Raw genomic sequence first — 24,874 nt, 5'->3', positions numbered from 1 at the left:
CCGAGAGTCCATGTGGGAGACTGCCGTAGAAAACCTGCCTTCAGGCTGTCTCAGAGAGTCTTGCCTGCTCCTGTTTCCATTGCTTTTGCCACTCAGATTGCCCAGCATCCCAGTGGTGAGAGCAGCTAAGTAAAATGAACCCATGTCTTTTTTCTGTGCGTATCTATAGTAGGATTGCCTTTTTGTTAGAGCAGGATACCAGTGCACCTGCGGCATCAGCAGAACACATCAGGACCTTTAGAGAGAGCTCAGTGTGGAAAACTGCCTAATTCCGTCAAAACTAGCTGATCTCAAGCCCTCTAAAGTTCAGAGCGGGCTTTCAGTTGGTATTGGAAGAGGCTTCAAGGTCCTTGAGGAGGAGTAAATTAGTCTGTGTTAAGCTTCATGAAGCCTTTTTGTGGTCTGGGGATGTCGTCATTGCTACAAGGCAAGCTCTACAGGTCATAGCCCCACTGCAGACTGGAAGACAGGGCAGAAATGTACAAGTCAGTGGGAGCCTGTGACCTGCAAGCGGGACTATGCGGTGCAGTAGGGCACCACACAGGGCTTAGCAGCTTGGTCCAGATGCGATGTCCTGGCTTGCTGCCGTGGCGTTTCCAGGTTGAGAAAACCTGGGCTCCCTCCATACCTACATGCAATGTGAGGGTAAAACAGTTGCAGTGCATCCAACCTTGGCCTTTGCAACGTGCAGACAGCTTAGGGTTTCCTGAGCTGCATCTCCCACCCTATGCTTCCAGCCCCAGAGTTAGCGAGGGGAAACTTGTGCTTGGTTGTGTCTTTCCCATCCCTGAACACCATAGGAAAATAGGGGTCCATAGGGTACTCCTCCACAGAGGGGACCATGGCTATTGTAAGTTTGAGGCCAGGTGGTCTTCAGCCCCTCGTGGGCTAAGTTGGATGAGGCTATGTCACAGAAATTTCCACGTGAAGGACAAAACTTTCAGTAGTTTTCCTGAAGGTCTCTCTGACCCCGTTACCAGCATCTCTGTAGCTGCCCTTTAGTGTCATTTAGCAACTCAAGGCAAAGAGGGTTCAGCATCCCATGGGTAGTTGTGTGCTGGTCTGTAGCTCCCCAGATTGGGTGCACCAAGCCCTAGTTTTGGTCTAGATAAGTGTATGTAAATAGGGCTGCGTTTTTTCCTTCGGTAGAACTTCATGGAATTTGTGATCAATGAGGCCCCCTGGAGCTCTTTAGAAAAGCAGTTTTATGAGTAGTAGAGCTGCTGAGAGCTGGTTGCCTATGATTTATGTCTAGTGATTAGGTTATCTGGAATTTAATATGTTCCTAGTGCTAGTTAAAGTATCCTCAATAATGTCTCTCTCTTACGTGGAGTCTCTAGTGCCCAAGACAGACTGCGATCACAATAGCAGGAAAACTGTTACAGTCTTTCTCCTCTCCTTGCCTACCTGCTTTCAGGAAACTCATAAGAATGCAAAACTTTTGAGACAAGTGTAGTGCCAAATTGGGCTGAAAACAATCAAAAGCATCAAAAATTACTAGAGAAGGATGGAAAGATAACTATGCACACATCATGATTGCACCAGCCTGATTCCTTAGGGAGCCAAGTTAAAAATACATTAAAGGGGGCGGGAAGTAAATGTCAATTCAAACGAAAACAGAGGATGGTCACTTCTGAGCTCTTGTGATAGAAAAGAATTGCAGCCACTGCATCCCATCCCAACCCATTGGCGTGACCCTTAGCAGATGCAGTATAGATTTTGTACATTCTGTATGTGCTTGGCTAGAAATTTATAAATGAATTCTAGTATTTCTAGAATCTGGGATTGGAGCTGCACACATGACCTGTGCTGTGTGTGCTGACGTGCTAAAAGTAATTTTCATAGCGGTGCAATTTGGAGGAGTTGTGTGAGTTTTCCGGAGAGGCAGAGCCAGAATTATATATGGATGTGTTATGTTCTAGCAATAATCTCTGGGCCAGAAGCCAGTTGATAGGTGTCCATATGTGATCCCAAGCATCCTCAATTATCTCAGTGCCTCTAGAAAAGTTCTTTCCATTACAGTCCATACCACCTGACGACTGTGCAGCATTTATTGACCTGGTTTTTTTATGCTTTCCTCAGTGACAGCTTGATTCTCCTTGGCATGTTTCTAAAGAACCCTTACTGTAAAGACCTTTTTAAAGGTATGTCTGCTTGGGGGTCATGTTGTGCCTTTGCCTATGTTTTAATCAGTGTGTTTCAGTCAAGATACAGAAACATTTTAAGCCTGGTGCCAGTTAGTTTTAATTGAAGAGGAGAGAAAAAACACAGCATGATTGGGTCCTTAGGGAAATGGTGAGTTTCTACAACTGAGCCCTTGAAATATCTAGGCAGTTTAAAAGAGAGAGGGAAGTAACTGTGAATGAAGCAGCCAAGAGATGGAGGTATGGCTGAAAAATTCCAGCGGAGAGACATGTGGAAGCTGTGCTCGGAGATTTCTCATATGTTTGGATCTGATCCAAATGAATCAAAATCAACAGGAGACTTTTCTACTCACTGCAATGATTTTCCTATTAGCAGACTCTTTCTTTTATGGATCTCATTTCAATACTAAGGAGAAGAAGGTTCATGTTGCAAATACAATTGGCCTATATGGCAAATCAGCAGTGCTGGAACAATAGTCTGAGCATGGAAATGCTGCTGCAGAACCACAGGAGGAACGGGGACAACTTCTTAGGCAGGGTATTAGCAGCCAGTCCCCGGAAGGTCTTGGTCACAGGTTAGAGGAAGAAGTTGATTCCTGCTAAAAGGCCTTTGGCTGCTCCAGGCAATGCCCCACGCATATTCCATAGCCAGGGCTAGCAGTTTGTCATTGTAAATCATAGAAAAATTCATGGCTGTGGTTTAAAGGCAAAAAGGCATGGGTTCATAGCTGGGGAGAAAGGTCAAATGTGAGTCTTCTCAAAGAAGACTTGGGATTTTAGGGGAGCCCAAGGGTGTTAGGTTCCTGTCCTTCCCTGGTGAATTACTTTGCCAATGGTTAAAAACCATTTCAGCCACTTTGGAGGTTCCAGCTGGGTGCTCTGCAGTGGCAGCAGCACTGACCCAAGGCTTGAAACTGTCTCAGTTGTAATTAATGGAAAAACTCCCTTTAAGTTTAGTGACTCAGGAGTTGAGTGTTAAGACGCTTGAGATGTTACTATCAGTGGAAATACACCTGCCCCGATTCCTCTTTGTTCTACTCAGGTCACCTGTTTCAGCTCAGCAGCTCTCAAAATTTCCAATGTATTCACCCACCTACATACTCAAATCTTGAGATGTCAAAGTCATGAGTCTTTTTCTTTCTTTTCGAATAAATCATGGCATCCATGGCTCCGGAGACAGCTTGACAAAAATGTAGCTGTAACTGAAGTATTTGCTGTAGCTGGGAAGTGTACAGAGATCAATTAAAACAGCCATTCTCACTCGCTGAGAAGTTTCTCAGGTTTGGGAACTGAAACCTCCAGCACTGGGATTCACCTTAAAAGTTAATGGCTTTTGAAAGCTTGAGCCAAACCACATTTAGATATTTCTGGGATCTAGGCAAAAAGAAGAATCGGTTTTGTTTTGAGGACATAATGAAGGTTTCTTTTTAGGCATTTACAACTTCAGAACTAGCTTCTCTGTGTACGATTGTGGTCCCTTGGTAAAACTGTGGAACCGCTTTGCAGGACAACTGAACCGATGTACAGCACAAAATATTACTGCAGTCAGTGCTCCATAATTATCTGAGTCCATATCCTGAAAGGGTAGAATTATACTTTATTTTGTGTGAGTAACCTGTAATGAAGTAATGCAAGGGCTTGTCTAAACTTGCCTGGGATGCGTTATCCCCACGTCTCCGTGGAGTCGGTGTTACTTCTAGATCGGGCTGAGCTGAGGCGCAGAGGAGCAGGGAAGGGGACGGGTCGTGCACTCCAGTGCAGCGGGCACCGCTCAGCTCTCCCTTACTTTGCCAGTGCAAAGTCACTGGCTGTTGTTTCCATACACTCAAGGGGCATATGGACCTTTCAGATATTCTTGGATAAATTATCTGTGTTCTAAACATCCTCCTCAGCATCATGAAGCGAAAAGAAAAAAGTGACAGGCTGTATTTAATGATTAACCCCCCCACACACACTGAAGGCTATTCAGTCTGAATGCACGTAGCTAGTGGGGCACGGTGGTGGTTTGACTCACACTCTGTGGGCTCTCACTGTCAACACAGCGATGCTCTGAACCATTAATAATAATGTGACGTTTTAGCTGGGGAGAAATATGTGTCTCTTGAAACCAGATTTCTGTTTTCCACCCACCCCACTCTAGCATTCATCTGGATTTATTGAATAAGGTTAATGGATTATTTAGCAGGTTTCTCCAGCCATTATCATCTAGCACACTCGGTTTATGTGGCTGGCCTCTTCTGTTCTGTCAGCTGTCATAAGCTTCTCAATTAGAAAAGGGGGAAAAAAAAGTATGAAATAGGTAACTATGGTTACCTGTGATGTGGGTTTTTAAGAAGTGCTCAGAAACCTAGTGGCAACAGAGTTTGGAAGTTCAAAGCTTTAATTTATTCAAGAACTCTCTTGAATCAGAGTATCAAAAGCCTTTAGAATAAATTTAGAACATTTTCTTTTGTAGAACAATATTGCAGTCCTAAGCAGAAGCCATCATACAGACCGACTGCTTGCTCTGCTCACGTGAGAAGAAAATAGGAGCGGGAGAGGGTAAATACGCCCTTCTTTGACTTTTCTCCTGCGGAGCCCGGTGGCCCTGGCAGTGGAGTAGCTTGTGAAAGCAGTGGTTTCTAGGAGAAGCGGTGCTTCCATTGTCCTGTTGTATTCCTATTTACACTGATACGATGATTTTAAAAGTGGTCATACAGAGCCCTGAGGCTGTGTGTGCTTCAGGGGCATCTTTCAAGTAAAGGTGCCTACCTCAGAAATTCAGCCCCAATCATGCTGTCTGCTGAGAAAAAAACTAAAATCATCCACGCTTAATTTAATGAGAACACAGGATAATGTTAAGAGCTTTCGATTGGACCAAAAGTGCCCTATGTGTCTTGAGGTCAAAATCTTCCCCTCTCAAGTGTTTCAGGGGGATCAGTGGATTACGTACATATCTGCCTTTTGCAAAGCAGGGAGCTGCTGTGTGCTTTTGTAGGATTTTCATCTGAACGCACAAGGTAGTAGCCACCGCAGTGTTCCCAGTATGCGCGGTGGGCACTGCCCAGGAGAAGGGGAGAATAGGAAGTTCAGCTGTCCAAAAACATTGTCTCATCTGAACCAGCCAAGTACACAGAGTACAGGAAAGACCTGTTTTGTCACGTATTTTATTATCATAACATGCAACATAAGGTGAATACTGGAAAACCTTGCATCCAGTGCATGACATGTCAGTTTATCAGTGCACTTCCAGTGGAAAATTATTATCTGCTACTGGGTCAGTACTCATTTCTCACGAAAGCTTTCTGAAAAAGGTGGGGTTTTAACTAAGGGAAGTTAGGTGGTGTATTGGACCAGGGATTGCTGAGACCTAGGAGCGGTCCCTGCCTCTGTCCCGACACCAATGATCTTGGGCAAGTCATTTCATCTTTCTCCTTCTAAAACACAGCTTTGTTTATTAAATGTTCTATTTGTTTATTATATTACTATGTCTATTAACACAGAGTGGGGTTTTTTATTAGGATCTCATCTCTTGGAAGCAGGGGAATGCTCTTGCTATGGGTACGTGCTGTTCTTTGCTCAGCAGGGGCCCTGACCTGGGCTGGCAGCTCTAGGTGTGTTATAAGCTGCTCTGTATTTTGTGCATTGCACGCTAACACTACTGGGCTGCGGAAGGGTAGTAGGGATGGGGGTCCTGACTGACAGAAACCAGCAACAAAAATGCCTTTCTCCAGCGCCTGCCCAGCTGCTTCTAAACCCAGGCAAATTCAATCTTTCACAGGAACTAAGCATTCGTCAGGTTGCAAGGTGTAGTCTTCAGGTTGTTGGAGGAGAAGTCAGATAACTGAATGTCAGTTATTGCTGAATCCCGAGAGTGACCTCCCGGAGTTACGAAGTGCACTTATCCCTCTGTTAGATGTTTGCTGGATCCGATCTTCATGCTGGTGATTTTGCTTTGTCATAAGACCATTTTCTAGAAAGCCAGCGCAGTAACTCTGAAGGCTCTAAATGCTTACCCCAAGTCCTCCTGTTTAACGAACTTGAAACAAATAGCATATAATTTATTAAGGGTGCATAAAGTTGAGAATATTGCAGTTCAGTCAGATGCAGGGCATAGCCGTGAAAGGTCACAGTTATACAAAGGTATTGTTTGAAGTGGTGGAGAATTTCTAATGTGTTTGCGCTGTGGCTGCGTTCGTTCTGAAACTGAGGGAAGGCTGTGCTTGTATCTGTTAATCTGGAGGTTCCTTATTAATAGGCTGCACACTTCATTGATTTTTAATTAATTTCTGAAGAGACACAGAGGATAAGTGCTGCAGCCCACAGACATCTCTGTACTTACTGCAGTCCATATCTCTATTGATCGCCTGCCTAAGGAGCAGAAGTAATCCATTTTAAATACACTTTCTTGGAGAGAGTGAATGCACTCCCCAATATACTCTCCCGATTGTAATTGTATTGGCAGGAGGTCAGTGGCTGGGGTGAGGAAGGGTAGCCCGTTGTTTAGTATGCTGCTGGCCCTCCGAGCGCAGGCTTCTCTGCAGGCTTTGTTTCAAGAAAGCCAAGTTATCTCCCTTATGGGCAGTTTATAACTACAGAGTATTAAGAAAGCACTGGTCACAGCTCCACTGTTAAAGTTGCACTGGGAGCTCTTTTATAGGACACATTTAGCCTGCCTGCCCCTTCAGAGGAAGGAGCTGGAGCTTGTCTAACTGTAGCAATTAATCTAAGAGAGAATAGCATTCAAAAAGCCCTTTCAAATCATTAATGCGCTGATACCTCTCTCTTTGGTTGCCACTTTGAAAAGCATCAAACACTTTCCAGGAGTTTGTGATCCACTGGGAGCTGAAACCTGAGTCTCTGAGCACTCCCCAAATCAGAGGGTAGGTACATTCCTCCTGCTGGCATGTGTAGCACAGGTTACTAGGATTTGCTTTTGAAATAATAATTCACAGTCTTTGTCATAAGGACTGTGTTCCTGCCAGCCTCTTAACTGTAGTTACTTGGCAATGAGTGTTTATTGCCCAGCAAGGAGAGTTTTGCAGTAATAAGTTTGTTATTTAGGCAGTTACTTCTTATGTAAAGGCTTCTTTTACAGAAAAAGATACCGACAACACGTAGCCATGGTTGCAGCCAAAACAGTGCTAAGTACTTCTGTGCTTCCTGGACAAAGGTGAGTTGTGTTAGCATTAGCGGACAGAGCAAGCATTACATTCTGACTCGCAGAGCCCCGTGGTACATCTGGCGAAGGGCATCCCTGCGGTGGAACAGAAATCTGCGTCTGAACAGTCAGTCTTTTTCTCACACAGGCACCGTCAGTAGATTTCTGCCTTGCTTTTTTCTCTTCCTACGTGGGGCAATGCACCCAAAAGACAGTCTCTTGAAAACACCTGACTGTTTGTGCGCTCACCTTCAGAAGCCCTTGTGAGAAGCAGATACTGCAGAGCTAGCAGGGAGGCATCGGATGCGAAGTACTTTATCAAAGTGTTGGGGGTGACCCTTTACCCATGAGTCCCTGACTTTATTAAGTTTTTCCTATTACAGCTCTTGGTCCTCTTCAGTAATTGGAGGGTCAGAAACTCTCTTGGTGTGTCTCTGCTGCAGCGTGTATTTGTGCATCGCATCTGTCTTGGCCTAGTGAGGCTATGAGAGGAGCTGCAAAGCGGTATCCAGGTTATGGTGTCCTTACTGGTGATATGCTTATTATAAGCACAGCTACAAGCTACAATTTCTCTCGCTTCTTTGGGCTGCAGTACTGTAAGCTGAGCTGTGATTTTCGTCAGAGATGATAGGAGAACATCCCTGTCCTTTTGAGCACTTCAGGAATAGGGAGAAGGTACTGCAGGAGACTGATGTAGCCTCTGTCCACACAGTCTGGGAGGCTGGGACACCTGGCCCAAGTAAGTGGTAACACAGCCAATATGAGCCAGTTTGCCCATTGAAGGCACTAAAGCTGGCATAGGAGAGCACCTTGCGTCCAGCTGTCTTAAGGAAGCACTGTGGCAAGAGTCTGAGTTAATTGCAAAATGGAGATTAGATACAACTCCACAGCTCCCTCCCTCGGGAATGTCATGCATAGGAATGAACTTTATTTTTTTTCTCCCGTCCTAAACAGCCCATGTAGCAGCTGCACAGGTGTGCCTGGAGGTGGGACCACAACTTGGAGGCACGCACAATATACATGGGCAGTATTGAAATACCTGTTTTGCATCTCATTGCTTATGCTACTAAATATATTTATGTAACATCTTTCATCAGAAGAACATGAAGTGCTTCACAGACTCTTTACATTCAGCACCACCTAATCTAGATATCTGCATAATTTGAGGGAGCCAGGGAGACAACTCATGCTTTTTGCAGTAGTTCAGACAAAGGACATGTTTGATGATGACGGTGGAACAAACTCCCCATCTGGTGATGCCTGAGGAACTTCAACACCCACCCAAGATAGAGAGCATCGTTTTAAGGACCCCACAACCTAAGAACCGTGAACCAGTCAGTTCAGCAGTGACCCGTTTATCTGTGCTTTGAAGGGGTGAGAAGGCACTCCTGAGATTTTAATTTAGGATTGCGGTGGGTCTGGGCCCATCAAAATGTCTGTTCAGTCCAGTCAATTAAGTCTTGAAATGTCATAATCCTATGAACTTGCTTCTCCTCTCATTTCTTTCTACTCTTTCTCCCTTTATGAATCACTGTCATTTTGGAGTAGCCTGCATTTTTCCTGTAATTCTCATCTAAACTTTAGCCTCATAGCCTCTTTCCCTTCCCTTTTGCTTCCTGACTTTGTTTTGACCTGTTATGCTTTAGCGTCTTTTTTATTTTGTGTCTTGGGCCATAGCTCAGCAACGCAGTAAATCAGGCTTTAGGACTCCTATTACTGGAACAAATATACTGCAGCAGCCGCATGATGCAGAGCAAAGATCTGGTGTAGACTTTTTTCCCCCAGACTTGTTCTTTTGACGGTAACTGGCATTTTTATACTGCCACAGGTAGCCTGTGTCCTCCGGTGGTTGGTATGAAGCCAGCTCATCTCGATTTTGTGCTTCAGCTGAGTCAGCTAATGTGAGATCGCTCTCCCATGTGTGAGCAGACAGCATTTGTACTTCTGGGTGACCCACAAGTGGAGAGATGTGGGTCTAACCTGTGTGTAAAACATCACCACTAACTCTTTTCACAACAAAACTAGCTTGAGTTACCTGTGCAGGAGTTGTATTTGCACTGGTTGTCCTTCCATAGGGGTATGAATCCAACTGCACTGGGATCCTGCCTCTTAAGTCACATACAGATAGTCTTGGGCTTGCTTCTGTGTACTCTGAACTGTTTAGTCCGAAGCCATTTAGCAACGTCACAACAGGACTATGAGAAAAAGGATTTATTAGCAGTCATGAATACAGCATCCACACTGCTCCCATCACACCAGCTTGGAGTGCCTGTCTTGGTCAGGTGGACAGGCCCAAAGCAGCCGTAGGAAAATCCAGCTAGTTATGTCAGCTTTGTATCCCAAGGCTGCATTTAAAGACAGCCAGCTTGAGATAAAAGCACCGTTACCCCAAGATATGGCTTGTTAGTGTGAATAGCCCATTCAAGGGAACAGGAGATGGGAAGAAGTACATTGCTATCACATAGGCTTTCTTTGTCTACTTGTACCAAAGAGAGAGTTAATAACTTGCCCCATATAAATCTGAAGTAATTGAACTCCTAAATATTTGGGATCGCACCCAGCCCAGGATGCAGGAATGGACCTCCCTTGCCAGCTTTACTGGAGTTGGATGAACTCCAGACATTTTCGGAAGCCCTTGGCAACTAACCTGGTGGGGGTGTGCATAGCACAAGGTGTGAGTCCCCAGCTCAGTCTGGCAGCTTTGGACTGAAATTGTTAGCATCCTCCGCTCCCCCTCGGCTGTGAGGATGACCTCCAGTCCTCGCTCCCAAGCAGACCTACCTAACAAATCACACCTCTGCAGCTGAGTCAGTGTATTTCAGAGCAGCGTCGGTTTTTCCCTCCCACAGCTCTCCTTGGAGTAACAGCTACTTAGATGATTCTGGTTGCTCCTGACAACAAAGGGCACTGCGTTTTCCTTGAAAGCGTATTTAGCCCCAGGTAAAATTACACTTTTTCCGTGGGGTAAGCAGGGGAAAAGATGATCATTTCAAGCTTTCTGTAGTGATTCCTGTTATTAAGCTAGCCTCCAGTTATTCGGATGAAAAGAGGGCAGTCTCCAAGGCTGGAGATTAATGTCCATGAGATTTGAGTTGGGCTTGAAATTTTCTTCCTTCACATACCTGTTTGATGAATCTGCCATGTGTGCTGGCTTTGGTGGGTGGAAGTTATCGAAGAAAGGCAGGCTACTCTTAATTTCTTGGGTTAAGATCAACATTCCCTCTATTTAGGGAGAAAATAATGTTTATTATAGAAAACAGCAAAAAGTCACACAGGGAAAAAAAAGTGTTTATAGTACATCTGCCGTCTGCTGGTACTGCTGAAATTCTTGGGGCAGGTGAAGGTCTTTATCTTATTTTTTTAATTTGAATAGTCTTGCAGAATGATGTCTTTCATCTTGCAAAGACATGAGTATATACTTCAGTTAGTGATTCAACACACTTCAGTTCATCTCTGGTAATCATCCCAAAGGGGCTTTGCATTTAATGAAATGTACATACCTGCTTAAATTCTGTCCTGAGTACTGAATACCTTTTTTCTGGAAATGAGGTGCAGGCACTCAGACAAGACTCATGCAATTCAGAGTTAGATATTCCCTGAACAGCAGCAGCCACCTTTGAAATGAACCCAGAAGCATCCTCGGCGGGGAGGTGGGACTCTGAAAAGTCCAGAAAAGTGAAGGATATCAAATAATAGCATCTGAAACAGTCTGTGCTTGCAACTCTTAGACTCTGAGCTGTACAAATGGAGGCTGTGCTCAAAAACTGCCCTCAGGAACTGGGAGACAAATGACAGCAGCAGAAAGTAACGCTGGTAGTAAAGTAAGAAAGCAGCAAATTGCGACCACGTCTTAAAGGCAGGAGATTTCAGGGGTCAAACCCATAACTTTCTAGAAAAGTTTCATTTTGCTTTTTAAAAAAAATGCTTTATTCTTTTATTTCCACCACCAGCCCGCCTTTGATGCTACTTCTCTGTAGATGTTGGCAGCACTGAAAGTCCTAATATTTTATGAACCTAATTTGATACTTTCTACTGCAGTTCAGCACTTGGAAAGATCAGAAAGCTGTCCCATCTCATTGTCTTCTCTCCTCCCATGGATTTTTTGACACAAAGTCTCCTTTCCACTGTCCCACGTCAGTTTGTTGCCAGCACATGTTATCTAATTTTCAGGTCTGTCATTTTTCTTGTGAAAAGAGCATGAGCATACCTGACCGTACCTGAAATGACCATACCGAATCTGTCCATCCACAGTCCTGGAGACTTCACAAACGCTCCATAATAAAATTGGAAAAGACTTTCTTCTTTTATAGCTCTTAATGACTAACTTTTAGTTTATTCAACAAGATAATTTTTGTTCTCTGTTATTTCTAGCCAGCTCCAAGAGTAAACTGGTGAGTAGAGAGCAGAATTCACCTCAGCTAGTAAAACTGCTGATTTTTTTCCACCCCCGAGTTATTACATAGAAAATTATCAAGGCTGAAAAGTGACGGGTAGGAAATTCTTACTGGAGTTAAGCTCCTAGTGGCCATTGGCCATTTGCATCTTTCCTGTCCACCTCCCTTCTTTGAACAAAGCTGTCTTGGCTTATTACAAGCCTATTCTTCTACCCTCAGCATTGCTATTAGTTTCCCTGGTCTGTTGCAAGCCTTTTGTGAAATGTATAAACACGTGGGCAGGTCAGCCTACTAATTGTGTAGGCAAGGATAAAAGACCTTTAACACTTACCGAAGTCCTGGCAAGGGCATTTGTGTCTGCTTCTGAAAGGAGAATTTACATTTTTGTGGTTGCGTAATCACACGGGTAGAAGGGATCTAGGCTACGGGCAGTTTTACTGCTACGGGTAGAAGGGATCTAGGCTACGGGCAGTTTTACTGCTACGGGTAGAAGGGATCTAGGCTACGGGCAGTTTTACTGCTACGGGTAGAAGGGATCTAGGCTACGGGCAGTTTTACTGCTACGGGTAGAAGGGATCTAGGCTACGGGCAGTTTTACTGCTACGGGTAGAAGGGATCTAGGCTACGGGCAGTTTTACTGCTACGGGTAGAAGGGATCTAGGCTACGGGCAGTTTTACGGCTGTGTATGTCTAGGTAAAGATCCATGTTTGTCTTCGTGCGTGACTCTGGTACTGGGTGAGGATAAGGGACACAGTTGTGAAAGATAAAAGGCTATTCCTCACTCGTCCTGAAGTTCCAAAGGGACTTCCTCAACTTATTTGTGTTATAGCTGTTTGCAGTGGCTGTTTGAATTCTTAATAGCATTAGGCGCTGATTCAGGGAGTGATTTTATGTTAAGGGATCCTAGCAGTAATTGCATTTCTAATGACATTCTCTGTGAGGAAACCTCTGCCATGACTGGGATGAGGAAGTATCAGTGACGGGTAGGTCATGGCTGATTCTTGTGTTTGTGTGAGATGACTCTGGGCTCAGAGATAATGGGACAACTGATCCATAATGGCTTAATGTTGAACTTTTTCCTCTCAATGATTTCAGCATAAAAGTCCCAGCCTATTGTGGATGTTCTAATACATATACAAAGTGTGGGGTTTCTTATTATCTGGACATCTTATGCTTCGATAATTATATGGCATCTGCATAGCTCTAATTTGGACAAGTCCTGAAGGCCGCTTCATTTCCCCAGCCTCACCTCCAATGGCACAGCATAGTGTCTTTTGGATCAAGCTTTAAAGTGTCATTTTTACAAACAGATCCCTTTCCATTGTCAGGGTCTAGGGTCACTTGTAATTCTGTCTTGTAGCTCTCATAAAATGTCCTCTTGGTATTTAATCATGGGCTTATTGGGTGGTGATGGCACCAGCTGTGTAATGCAGACGGTATTTTTTTGTTATCATACTTCTGTGTCATGTAAAAAGATTAGAGATGCATATAGAGCACTTTTCCTGCCAGGTTCAAAAATGCCTTCAAATGATGATTCTTGGCATAGTATATGTTTAGACAGTATTGCTGCAGTGAATACTGTAGGATTCCCATTTTTAGGTTGTTTTCATTCTGCATGTATAATCTCATTTACTGAAAACATATACATATATATACCTTTTCTCTTATACTTCCACCATCCACCTTTAAAACTTGTTGGTAGGATATCAGGAAAATCAAACGTGTTTACACTGGGTATTCCTAAGAGGATTTACATTTCTGCAGGTCATGGACCTGCAGAGGATTTTGTAGCTGTCAACCCTACGTGGGTTGTTTTTAGCTTTGCAGATGACACAGGTGGGAAGAAGCCCCGAGAAGCTTGTTTGACAGAGGTGAAGTAAACTGTAAGTACAATGGTACACCGACAGCTATTTCTACCCTCTTTCTGGATAGAAAAGAAAACCAGGTGTGGTATTGGTTAGGAGCAGTGTTCAAGTTGGTGATTAGACATCTTTCTAGTTCATAAGAGAGTATGAGGTTAGATTGAATAAATTATAACCTTACTTAGACGATATTAAATCATAGCACAAGATTGAAATAAATGGAAATGAATGAGTAGAATAAACAGTGAAACATCCTAAAGTGTTAGCCTTCATGTGTAAAAAATGCTTGGAAATTAAATATGTAGAGAAGATAAAATAAGACCAAGGAGGCACAGTTAAGGGTTTGATTGTTTAACTCTTTCAGTGAAGGATGTTTCTGGACATCTTACCATCCATTCCTACCATCGTTAGCTGAAGAAGGGAGGCTAAAGCCTTGGTACAGGTCATCTGTTTTGATTTTAACAAGACAGAAATTCTATTTCTTCATTTCTGCCAAAAGAAATCTGCACCGATAGGTGCAAATTAATCTATTAAAAATAACAATTTTATTTGGGCCTAATGTGTTCTGATACCAACAGAACTCTCTCATCAGATTTTCTGGGTTCTTGTGTCCTCGTCAGGTTCTGCCCACAAACATCTGTTTGCAGGTTTGGACCTTTCTTTTCTCCCCCCCGTATTCTGAGGTATGAGAATTTTGAGCAAATAAGGCTATTGGAAGTTACGTCAAATCTATGAAGTTTTAGAAGTATTTCTGTTCATTCTAAAAATTTGAGATATTTCCTAAACTAAATAGAAAGGAAGTGTAAGCAGCACCTTGAGACTTTTTGTTCAGGGAGGAGCTGTTTTGCAGTGCGAGATGCAAGGCTGAAGAGAGGTGCTTATTCCCGTGGAAGCTGGAGGAGGAGAGTGTGAGCTGCAGGAGAGAAGTGTTTGGGGGAAGCACAAGGCGCCTGTCTGTTTGCATGTGACTGCAGGCCTGGCTTCAAGGGCAGCACTTTCAGGAACTGCAAAGAACCAGTGCAATTTTGGATGTGTGAGGAATGACTCCGCGGTATATTTAAGGGCAGCCTGAAGCCACCCTTAGGCTCAGATTCGCTATCTGTAAGAGCAGCAAAGCTGGACGTGTGATTGTGAGCCAGAGGCTGCTCCGCAAAGCATGCAGAGCCCTGCGTGCCTGCACGCGCTGTTCAGCCCAACACAGCACAGGCATGGTGCTCTCTCAGTGGCTTTCTGAGGCACGTCCAGACAGGTTGGTTGACACCTACCTGCAGCCATCTCATCAGATTGGCTGCAAGACCCCCAGGTGAAAGGCAGGGACATGAGACTGGGAGGTTGCTGTAGTCCACCTGCATCCCAGAGTACTTGGTGTGAGCAGTGTTGACACTGCCTTGAAGTGCTTTCTGGTTCCTGTTCAGTGTTAGAGACGTGAAACAGGATTTCTATGAATTCCCAATCTGTCTGAATTTTACGGGGCCACTTTTGTGGTTGTTCTTCCTCTATTACACAGTGTCGTTGCTATTGACTGTGTTGTCTTTTTGTGGTTGGATTTCTTCAGATGTTAATTCTTGTGCTAAGTCATGGTGCCTCTGGTTTCATGGTGTGTTTGTTGTGTGACTCACAATTGTTTGACCCATGAGATTTATTTGTCCTTTTCCTACAGATTTTAATTTGATGTCAAAACCATTATGCTTTCAAAGCTTACAGTTCTGATGTTCAACAGCCAAAAGTATTGATTTGCAATTGGCAGGAGGGTGCGTTTGCTTCAACCAGCAGTGCTTTTAAAAATTAATTCCATTTGCTTTATGCCAAAGAGTCCCTGTGTCCCCTTTCAAACCACCTTCGTGTTGACTGCAGCAAAGCCTACCACATGCAAAATGAAGTAGTGTTTAGGCCAAATGTTCTCCCACATATTTTCAAACCTTTTAGCGGTGTTACCACTGAAATTTTTTGCCTAAAACCCACAGCAGTTCAGAGCTCCACTTGACGCTTTTTGTAAAGACATCCACTTTGTCTTCAAGGGCTACAAGAAAGGGCTACATCTGGCCCAGTGACCATGAGTGGTGGCTACCCATACACATTGTCCTCCTGGTATGTATGGGGATCGGTATGTGTGAGCTTCTTATGCTGTGAAAGGGAATAAAATCTTGTCCATGACACTGAGTAATCTGGTTATTTTTATCACTACCTGTGACGCTCTGAATTATCATCTGTATTATGGGATAATATGATCTCTTCGGTATTCAACAATGACTTTTTAAAAATTACCATATATATTATACAGAGCTAATATATTAAGAGATACCTTAAGGGTAATTATCAAGTGTGTAATTTCATCTGTAGTTTCTTATAATGATGGTTAATGTCATAAATGCCTTTTAATGAAATTATAGGCTTGTAACCCTGCCTGACTATCCTTTGTGTGTCATATAATTAATAAGACCAAGCTTTGGTGTTCATCTCAGTGTCACAAAGCATCATGTAAACTTCCAAATGATGGTAGATGGTTAGTCTCTCATCAGAGTAAGAATAAGGTTAAGGCCAGGCAGCTTGAGTATATGTTACCTTATCTTTAACGGCAGCTGGATGGGCTTGTTAACAAAAGTACTTCTAACAGAATATACACGCTCATAAAAAAAACGGCCATTGATCTAGTGTCTTATTATAATACTACATTATATTATAATACTATAATGCAAAATTTTGAGGGAGTGAAAAGGCAAGTGGGTTGCAGCACTTGGAATAAAGAATTGTTTTCCTTCTAATCCACTGAGGGGAGTGAAAATTTGTGTCCAACTTAAAAGCGTTTGGAGATGGATAAGAAGCTTCATCTTGAATTGAAGACACTTGCCTGGAACGTAGAAGAGCTGGGATTGTTTCCCAATCTGGCGTAATTTCTGTGGGGCTCTGGCTAAATTGATTATTTTTTATGGTCTTCAGATTTCCTGTCTGAAAAATGAGGGCTGTACTATTTCTTTTCTTTGTCTCACATTTCCAGATTTTAAACTTGCTGGAGCAAAGGAGATATCTGTGTGGGTTTTTGTTGGTTTTTTCCCGTTGGCAGTTACCACAGAATCTTATAGAATCGTTCACATTGGAAGGAACCTAAGGTCATCTAATCCCACCTCCTGCTCAGAGCAAGGGCAGTGTTGAACTTCTGCCCTCTAAGCCATTTTCTTGTTGTGAATACTAATAAGGGAACCAGAAATTTTACATGTCATCAGTGAAAAGTAGTTCTAAAAAATCATGTAAGACTCATTAAGATTATTTTACTGTTCTTTGTCCTTCAGGGAATGATGTACCTGGAAGAGAGGAGACTTGTCCACCGGGACTTGGCAGCCCGTAATGTCTTGGTGAAATCACCAAACCATGTGAAGATCACTGACTTTGGTTTGGCCCGACTTTTGGAAGGGGATGAGAAGGAGTATAATGCTGATGGAGGGAAGGTGAGTGCTGTACATGTCTGGAAGTAAATATACCACTGTGACAAACCTCCTGAAGTCACTCTTCAGGGCAGTTATCCCTTTGGGACTTATCTATGTAAGAAAGTCTGTCAGTGACTTAGCAAACTGTGTTGTGACAGCACACATACAAGCTGCTCATTTTTTGCTCAGTGAGCTTCTCCAGGTGCCAAGATGTAATTGTCTGAACAGTTTTCACATTCGGAACTAGGTTTTGTTCACATGCTCCGTTTTGTGTCTTGTTTCAAAGACTTCTGAAGTCAGTTCAACGAGTGATGGATGTTCTAAGGCATTTCTGCCAAGCCCCTTTCTCTGGTCAGTATGGACCTCAATGACTTGCAGTCCCATTTTCCCAGACAAGTAATTTTCCAGAAAACAAAAAGGAAGGCCACAGAACATGTTTGTATTTGTAGCATATGAGAGTTTACATACGCTCAGCAAAGAGCCACCTCTTCTATCACATTGGAAGAGCCTGCGTATGCTATTTCTTGCATCCAAGTCTCCAATACCATGCTGAATGCCAGGCCACAGAAAAAGCTAGCTTGAGGGTAATTTTGAAACCAGACATTTTCCCATATTGCTTTTCAGCATACTGCACAACATCCATGTAGTGCCTCACCTCATTTCTAATGCCTTCAGCTTAATGCATTATAAAATTCAGAAGACTGTAGGTAAAGGCTGTAAGTACATACTGCTGCTGGCTGCTCCCTAAACATCTTGAAATTCCACATTTCAACCTGTCACAAAATCCCAAGGGATTCTGCCTCTCCTGTCATTCCTTTTCCTGAATGTTCAGTTTGCTTTCTGTCTACTTCCTATCTGTGTTCTTCTGTGCTCACTCATGCCCTTGTCTGGGACAAACAGCTGTTGCCCGTGCGTGCTTTTCTCCTGGATGGGCCGCTGCTTTATTTGTGTGGCTGCTGCCCTTGGCAGCTGTTGCATGGATTGCATCGGCATTTCAGTCGATGAGGTGAAGAGCTTGAAAGGAGTCACCGGTGCTTTCCCACTTCCCCAGTAAAGAGACCTCCTGGCAGGGAAGGTGGAGTTTTGGCAGTCTTCCCCGATTCCTTCAGTTCTCTAATCGCCTCTTCAGTAACCCCTCTGTCTCTTCCCTCCATCAGTCAGTGAATGACAGAAAATGAGCTGGTCCTTGCAAACCGGCTGTTCCCTGGCAGCTGTTAGATGGTGTCTTGGACTTGTGAGGCCAATCACACTGCTGGGACTTCTGGAGCAGGATTTGCACGTCATATGTGCACTTCCCAGTTCTCAGAGAAGCGTCCTGTGAAATCCAGAAGACGTTTGCAGCTTGAAGTTGTATTGAGAGCATGCTGAGACAGATTCAGACTGGATAAAAGGAAAAACTTTTTCACTGTGAGGACAATCAAGCGGTTGATCAGGTTGCCCTGGGAGGTGGTGCAGTTTCCATCCTTGGAGATTTTCAAGTCGAGACTGGATAAAGTCCTGAGTAACTTGGTCTGAGCTCAGCTCATAGCTGAACCTCCTTTGAGCCTGAGTTTGGACTAAAGGCCTCCTGAGGTCCCTTCCAGTCTGAGTTATCCCATGATGAGCAATGCAGCTTTGCTACTTCAGCAATTGTTCAAGTTTGGAACGACCCAGTCGTATTTAATGGAATGAAAGTGATACGCTTCTGCAGAGTTTAGTGGAGGAGGATGAACTGTCTTTGCAAGTGCTAAGCCAACCTTTAATAGAGAGTGCTATTTTTGCTATAACTGTATAGGTTATATTCATTAGTCAACTTCATGGAAGGTATTTTCAAAAGGGTTCGAATGAAGACACATCCTCTGCTTTTACACCCACCATCTGTTCAGATTTTGCGTGCAGTTGCGTATCTCTCTGGTTTATTCCAGTACATCTTCCGTAGTTCCAAATTAGAGGCGACCCATACACCTCCATGCCAGGTAAAAATCTGTTTTTAACGTCTGTCCATTAGAAATTAATGGACTGCAAGACTGTACCTCACAGGCCCAGCTCAGGCATAGGAAACACCGTGAATCTCATTTTAACACGAACTCAAGAGGGCGAACCCTGATGCCAAACCTAGGTTTGCAACACAGCCTTTTCTGTCAGAAGAGATGAGCTCTCCCCAAGGGTGATTCAGAGCCAAAGGCTGTGTTGGGACTTTTGACTTGCTTTCAGGAGCAACTTTTCTCACCGCAGTAATGATACAGAGAACTGGGAAGGCCAAGTTCCTAACGAATATTAGGAGTTAGAAATTAAGCACTGTAAATTCTCCCCATTGCCTGTTTACTCTGATGATAATTATGTGGACTGTGAGGTATTATGGACACTGCATTATTAGCTAGCCTCATTAGAGAGCAATCAAGATAGCAGTGTCTGGTTTGGCAAACTATTGAAGCAAAAGAGCTGCTGTATTCCACCTTCTCTGCTGCACTTCAGATTGGATGTAATTGTGTTGGTCCCATCTTTACACAGGTATGATGAAAAAGTGAGTTGTTCCACTACATCTGAATCTGTAAAATTTGGGTGGTCTGAGAAGTTCTGCAGATAACTGATTCGTATTTCTCACCTCCGTATCTTTTATGAGGCAAAGCCCCATTCTAGAAGGCAGGAAGAACCATTTCTTTTGCTGGGTACTGCTGCTTTTTTTTAAGCTTGCAGTTAAAAAAGGAAACAGGGAGGAAGCTGATGTCTACATACAGGATCTATCTGTATTGTTCTAATATTATTTTTCTAAGTTCTAAGGTTACATTTCTTTCATCTGTCCCTAGATGCCAATTAAGTGGATGGCTCTGGAGTGCATACACTACAGGAAATTTACCCATCAGAGTGATGTTTGGAGCTATGGTAACTCTTCATGTGATTAGTTTAAAAAATTGTCTCTTGTAAAACATTAAACCAAGTTGTTTGTTACTATGTTAAAGATACCTTCTTTTCCTAAAGAAGTTAATAGTGGATTTTGCTCTTCCTTTTTTTCCTTTCGTCTTTTTTTTTTTTTTAAATGTGTAACTCTAAACAGCAATTGTTACTTGTCTCCTGTGTTTCTTCCCTGCTCACTAAAATACATTATCATGATGTCCCTGCTGGGATGACTGCCGTAAGGTCTGGGCTGGTAGCAGTTTGGCTGATTATTATGACAGAAGAAGGCCTCTTTCAGCTCAGCCACAGATTCATAAAAATACAGCTGCAGGTCATAATTTTCAGCAGTCCTTTGAAAATCTTAACTCTAAAAGCCATGAATGTCAAAAAACATTTTCAGGCTTATGGGACTTTCTGTACCTCCAGTCACATAAAACAGAATTTGTCGTAATACAGAGCAAGAGAAAGAAGAGAAAGAGATGAGTTCTCCAAGTTAACTAAAACAAGCATCCGTTTAATTTCACAGATAACTTGGGAATTGGTTAGACAGGTCAGCGCATGTGGACTCCCCACACCAAAAAAAAAAGTCGCATTTGAGAAATGAGATGTTCATTTACTGTTGTTAATTCTGTTACCCAGATGAGCTATTGTGCCACATCTGCTGAGCTGTCTGCCTGTTCATCTAGTATAGCTATTACTAATAAAATCATACATACCTTTGTAAGTGGAATTTTTCAGCAGTATCTAGGGCTGTGGACTCCTATGTGCATTTCCTGTTGCCATATCATTTTGAAACAAAAAGGTATACAATTCTATTCATTACTCACTTTTACCTGTGGGTAGCAGCAAAAGACACTGTTTGCTGTGACTGGTTAGCTGCCCTCTTCTATTCAGCTGAGAAAAACATAGGAAGGTTAAATCAATCATGTAAAGCTGCTGTTTGTCCTCAAATTCTGTATACCCCGTATCACTTAGGAAAAAATATGCCTCCATTTATGAAATTCATTTTAAATGCAGGAAGCCCAGAGTATCTATAATCAGAAAGGACAAGACCAAAAACAATTGGCAAGTTATAGTTACTGAACAAGTAACAAAGAGGTGAATGAGGGCAAAATAAATATGCGTTTTATACATATGGTAATTTTGCCCATCACCTTTCACATTAGCGTGACAGCTGGCAAAATATGGTTACTGATCTGGAGGTGTGTTTAAAATGACCTTTGCCATAAAAATAAAAGTTAAACTGATGTGAGAGCAGCATTTTCAATATTTAAGATTTTGTTGGGGGATGAATTCTGTAAGTTATGATAAATGATCTTTATTTCCAGCTCCGATGCCAAAACAAATCCTATGGCTATTCAAAAAGAGAATCTTGGTTTTGAAGCACAGCACTCTCATAACTCAAATCCATAGGTGATTTAAGGAAAAAAATAATACAAGTGGCTGTGAATGACTTAGAAAGCAAAGACAATGACATAATGTTACTCACTGCTGTACCTTTGTGGGAAATTGATGCTCTAAGTTAGGGAACATCTGCGTTTTTTCCCCTTAAAATAATAGAGTATATCAGCCATTCATTTTCCCTTTTGATATGATAAAAGAGTGCGATGCATTCTTTTGTTATTGCATCCATTTACTTTACCACCATTTATTTGTCTTAGACCTCTCTCTTGTGCCTCAGATCTATCATGCTGCTTCTTACACCAATAAAAATGAGGGAAGTTGCTTTGAAGATTAACACAAAGTGCTGTTTCACCATTTTCTGGAGCTTTTTAAATGGCAGACCAAACTTCAGTGTTTTTACAGGCACTGGTAATGAAGAAGAGATTGCAGTCCAGAACTGGGCCAGAATACCTGCGTTGTAAGAAATTGTGAAGGAATCTGAGTAGTATGACCTCAAATATTAACTCTTTTCTTCTGTCTAGGAGTCACTATCTGGGAGCTTATGACCTTTGGTGGGAAGCCATACGATGGAATCCCAACTCGAGAGATCCCTGACCTCTTGGAGAAGGGAGAGCGGTTGCCCCAACCTCCAATCTGCACTATTGATGTTTATATGGTGATGGTGAAGTGTAAGTAATTGTCGCTTTTAATATCCCTATGCTCAGTGCAAGAGGGACACTGTTTTAGAACATTTGCATCTATAGTCTCTGACAGGGCTGGGTAATAGGGCAGGCTGCTTCAAAACAAAAGCTTCCCAAGATACTGTAAATTCCATTTAAATACTGTATGCACATTTTTTGCAATTGCGAAAGATATGAATTTAGCCATGAAGGGTTCAGTTAGCTCAGCTTCTTATTACTGTCAGATTGGATCTCATATTCTTGCTGTGAGTCAAAATTGTGTGATTGTTATTGTAAAACCCTTGTCATTTCCATGACAATTGATTCTGATGTTAAAAAAGATAGTATTAAACATAATTATGGTACATGGATACCCAGCCAGTGAAGGTTGTGAGGAGAAATGCTGGTTCCAAATATTGAGGAAAGAAAGCATGAATGTTTTATTGTTAGTAACAAGAATGATGATTGCAATAGTAGAAATAAAAAGTAAAATTAAATTAATACAAGAAGTGCTACAGAGAGGATATTTTTTATCATTCTTAGTCCAGTACCATAATTTATGAATATTTTTACTTTAGCAAAAAAGGAAAACAGTCTGCACGTGGTTTCTTCCTACCCTTTTATCTCCAAGATACCCACACTAGTGACAGTATCCTCCAAGGCTATGCTTCTAATTTAAAAAGAATTAGGAACATCTTTCTGGTGTTTCTGACTTAATTTAAGTGAGATTAACATACAGACATCTCATCCATCTTATATAGTCATTTCCCTTTTGCTTTGTACACAAAAACACTGAAAGAAAGAAAATAAAACTGGAAGGGGTAAATAACGTATCTTCTGAAAACAGTTGTACTGTGCATGCAGGTATGGAAATTGTCTGAATAGTGCAAGGGGTTCATGTTGGTTGAGTGCAAAAATGTTCCATCTGGTAGGATTTCTAATGAGTATGAGGCGAATCTCAGTGGACAGAAGGAAGTCCTCGTAGATGGGGTTTTCTGGAAGATGGAAAGTTACAGCTAGACATACAGACTTAGTCCTGTAATGTTTGTGTGAAATTCTTTATAAGCTGGAGTAGCTTTGTTTTTCCTGCGTTGGTTGCTTCTTCAGTTAAACAGCATGAAGGAGATAAGGCCTGCTTCGTTTAGCCACCCTGGCAAATGAGAACATGTACTTGGGAAAATGCTGATAGGATCTTCCATTAGAAACAGCTGACACTGAGATAAACTAGTTGCTGGTGGTGACTGCCTATACTACTTGCTTGTTTTGCAGAAAGCATTAGCAGGGATTGAGAACTGTTGTTCCTAATGAATGTTTCTTGGAGAGCGAAGGACAAAAGAATCACCCTTACTCAATTAAAATAGCATCTAATGCCTTGTGTGAGGTCTGTGTTAATGACGCAGACACGTGAATGCAGAATTACCTGAAAGGCAGCTGCGAGGTCAGTCATCCTGTAGATCTGTTGAATAGCTCTTTTTAATCTAAGTCACTGTGGAACAGTAGGTCAGTTAAAGTAAAATTGTATTTAGTAGTAACTTTGTAATAAACCCACTAGACTCAGTTGAGAACAGATTCGTTATATTAGAGGTTGGACGCATGCATAATAGAAGACAGTCAGAGCTGACATCTAAATGGGCAAGATAGACACAGAAAATTGCAAGGCATTGTTACTGTCTCTGTTTTGGGGATGGGGAACAGGAGCTCAGAGCAAATTAAGAAGAAATCCATGCAGTGTGGAACAATCTCGTCTTCTCTGGCCAAGACCAGTTGTTTTTTATTTTAGACGCGTCATAGCTTTCCATTCTTCTGGGCTCTTTATTGCAACTTTTCTTTAGGCCAGAGCTATCAAGGACATCAAGGACTTCAAACTTGTGCATTTTTAAAAACTGAATGATTTCTTCCCTTGACAATTAACTGTTTTCTTTCTCATCTTTCATCTGTCCTCAGGCTGGATGATTGATGCTGACAGTCGGCCAAAATTTAAGGAGCTGGCTGCTGAATTCTCTAGAATGGCTCGAGACCCTCAGAGATACCTAGTAATTCAGGTAAGCAACTCTGCAACATCAGGGGAAAAAAAGAAGAATTCTGTCTGCCAAATCTGACTGTTAAGGGGGTTGCCTTTGAATCTCGTAAGTTCAAGGTGCTCTTGAACTTAAAGCAAACAGTGACCACAGTACTACACAAGAATGAAGTAGAATGGTCAGTGTCAGTATCTCAAAAATAATAATAAAAAAATAATCTGAAATTCACTTCCTAAGCTTGTAATTATGAGCACATACACAAGATCTGGCTTTGCAAGCTGCTCAGTACTTTGCATTCTCTCATGCAACTGGGGACAAGATTTGTCTGTCAGTGGACAGTGGACCTACTTTAGACCAAGGACTTGCTTGGTTCTACAGTTGCTTAGGCTGAATCTCAGGGGACTATCCTGAAGAGACTCTCCCTGCACTGCTGAGATCATAAGAAAGTTTCTTTTCATAGCCTAAACATAAAGGTTTCTCAGAAGACAGGGAGTTGTGTCACATTGGTACCTCTCACGGTAGAGAGGAGCTTCCCTCTGTGTTCTCCTTAGGCTGTGTAGGCTCTGTAGTGCTTCACAGTCCCTGCGATGGAGCCACACCAGCGTGATTCATCACGTGAAACTACACTGTGGCAGCAGGGCAATACCAGGATAGCCGTATCCGTTGACTATATCTAACTGGAGCTGTGTGCGCCCTGAGTACAGGCGTACGTGGAAATTTTTGTCCTTTCACTCCTACATTCTGCAGAAGCCTAGAATTGTGTTTATTACAACTATGTGTTTATTACAACTCAGACTCAAGCCACAGAAAATGAATCCGGCTATTTGGTAAGGCCCTTAGATGGTCCCAGTGTGTGAGCAGTTCAAATGAAAATGAAAAATTAAAAGAAGTAAGGTGATGTTGAAACACCAAAGACCAAAACATGGAGTTAGTTTGATCCAGGTAACGATACTCTC

At 42.5% G+C, this 24,874-nt stretch overlaps 1 protein-coding gene across 1 annotated transcript in view; it reads left to right on the top strand.

Moving 5' to 3' along the window:
- Nucleotides 1–24,874, top strand: part of ERBB4 (erb-b2 receptor tyrosine kinase 4) — a 395,664-nt gene that overhangs the window by 345,153 nt on the left and 25,637 nt on the right. Inside the window, exons 22-25 of the mRNA XM_075153901.1 lie at nucleotides 16,829–16,984; nucleotides 19,750–19,825; nucleotides 21,763–21,909; nucleotides 23,845–23,942. Of these exons, the coding sequence (XP_075010002.1) occupies nucleotides 16,829–16,984; nucleotides 19,750–19,825; nucleotides 21,763–21,909; nucleotides 23,845–23,942 (477 nt within the window). The remainder of the gene's footprint in view (nucleotides 1–16,828; nucleotides 16,985–19,749; nucleotides 19,826–21,762; nucleotides 21,910–23,844; nucleotides 23,943–24,874) is intronic.

This window comes from Calonectris borealis, chromosome 6 (genome assembly GCF_964195595.1).
Source record: "Calonectris borealis chromosome 6, bCalBor7.hap1.2, whole genome shotgun sequence".
In the NCBI taxonomy this organism is placed as follows: Eukaryota; Metazoa; Chordata; class Aves; order Procellariiformes; family Procellariidae; genus Calonectris; species Calonectris borealis.
Note: the sequence above shows the minus strand (reverse complement) of the source record. Positions and strands in the feature narration are given on the sequence as shown.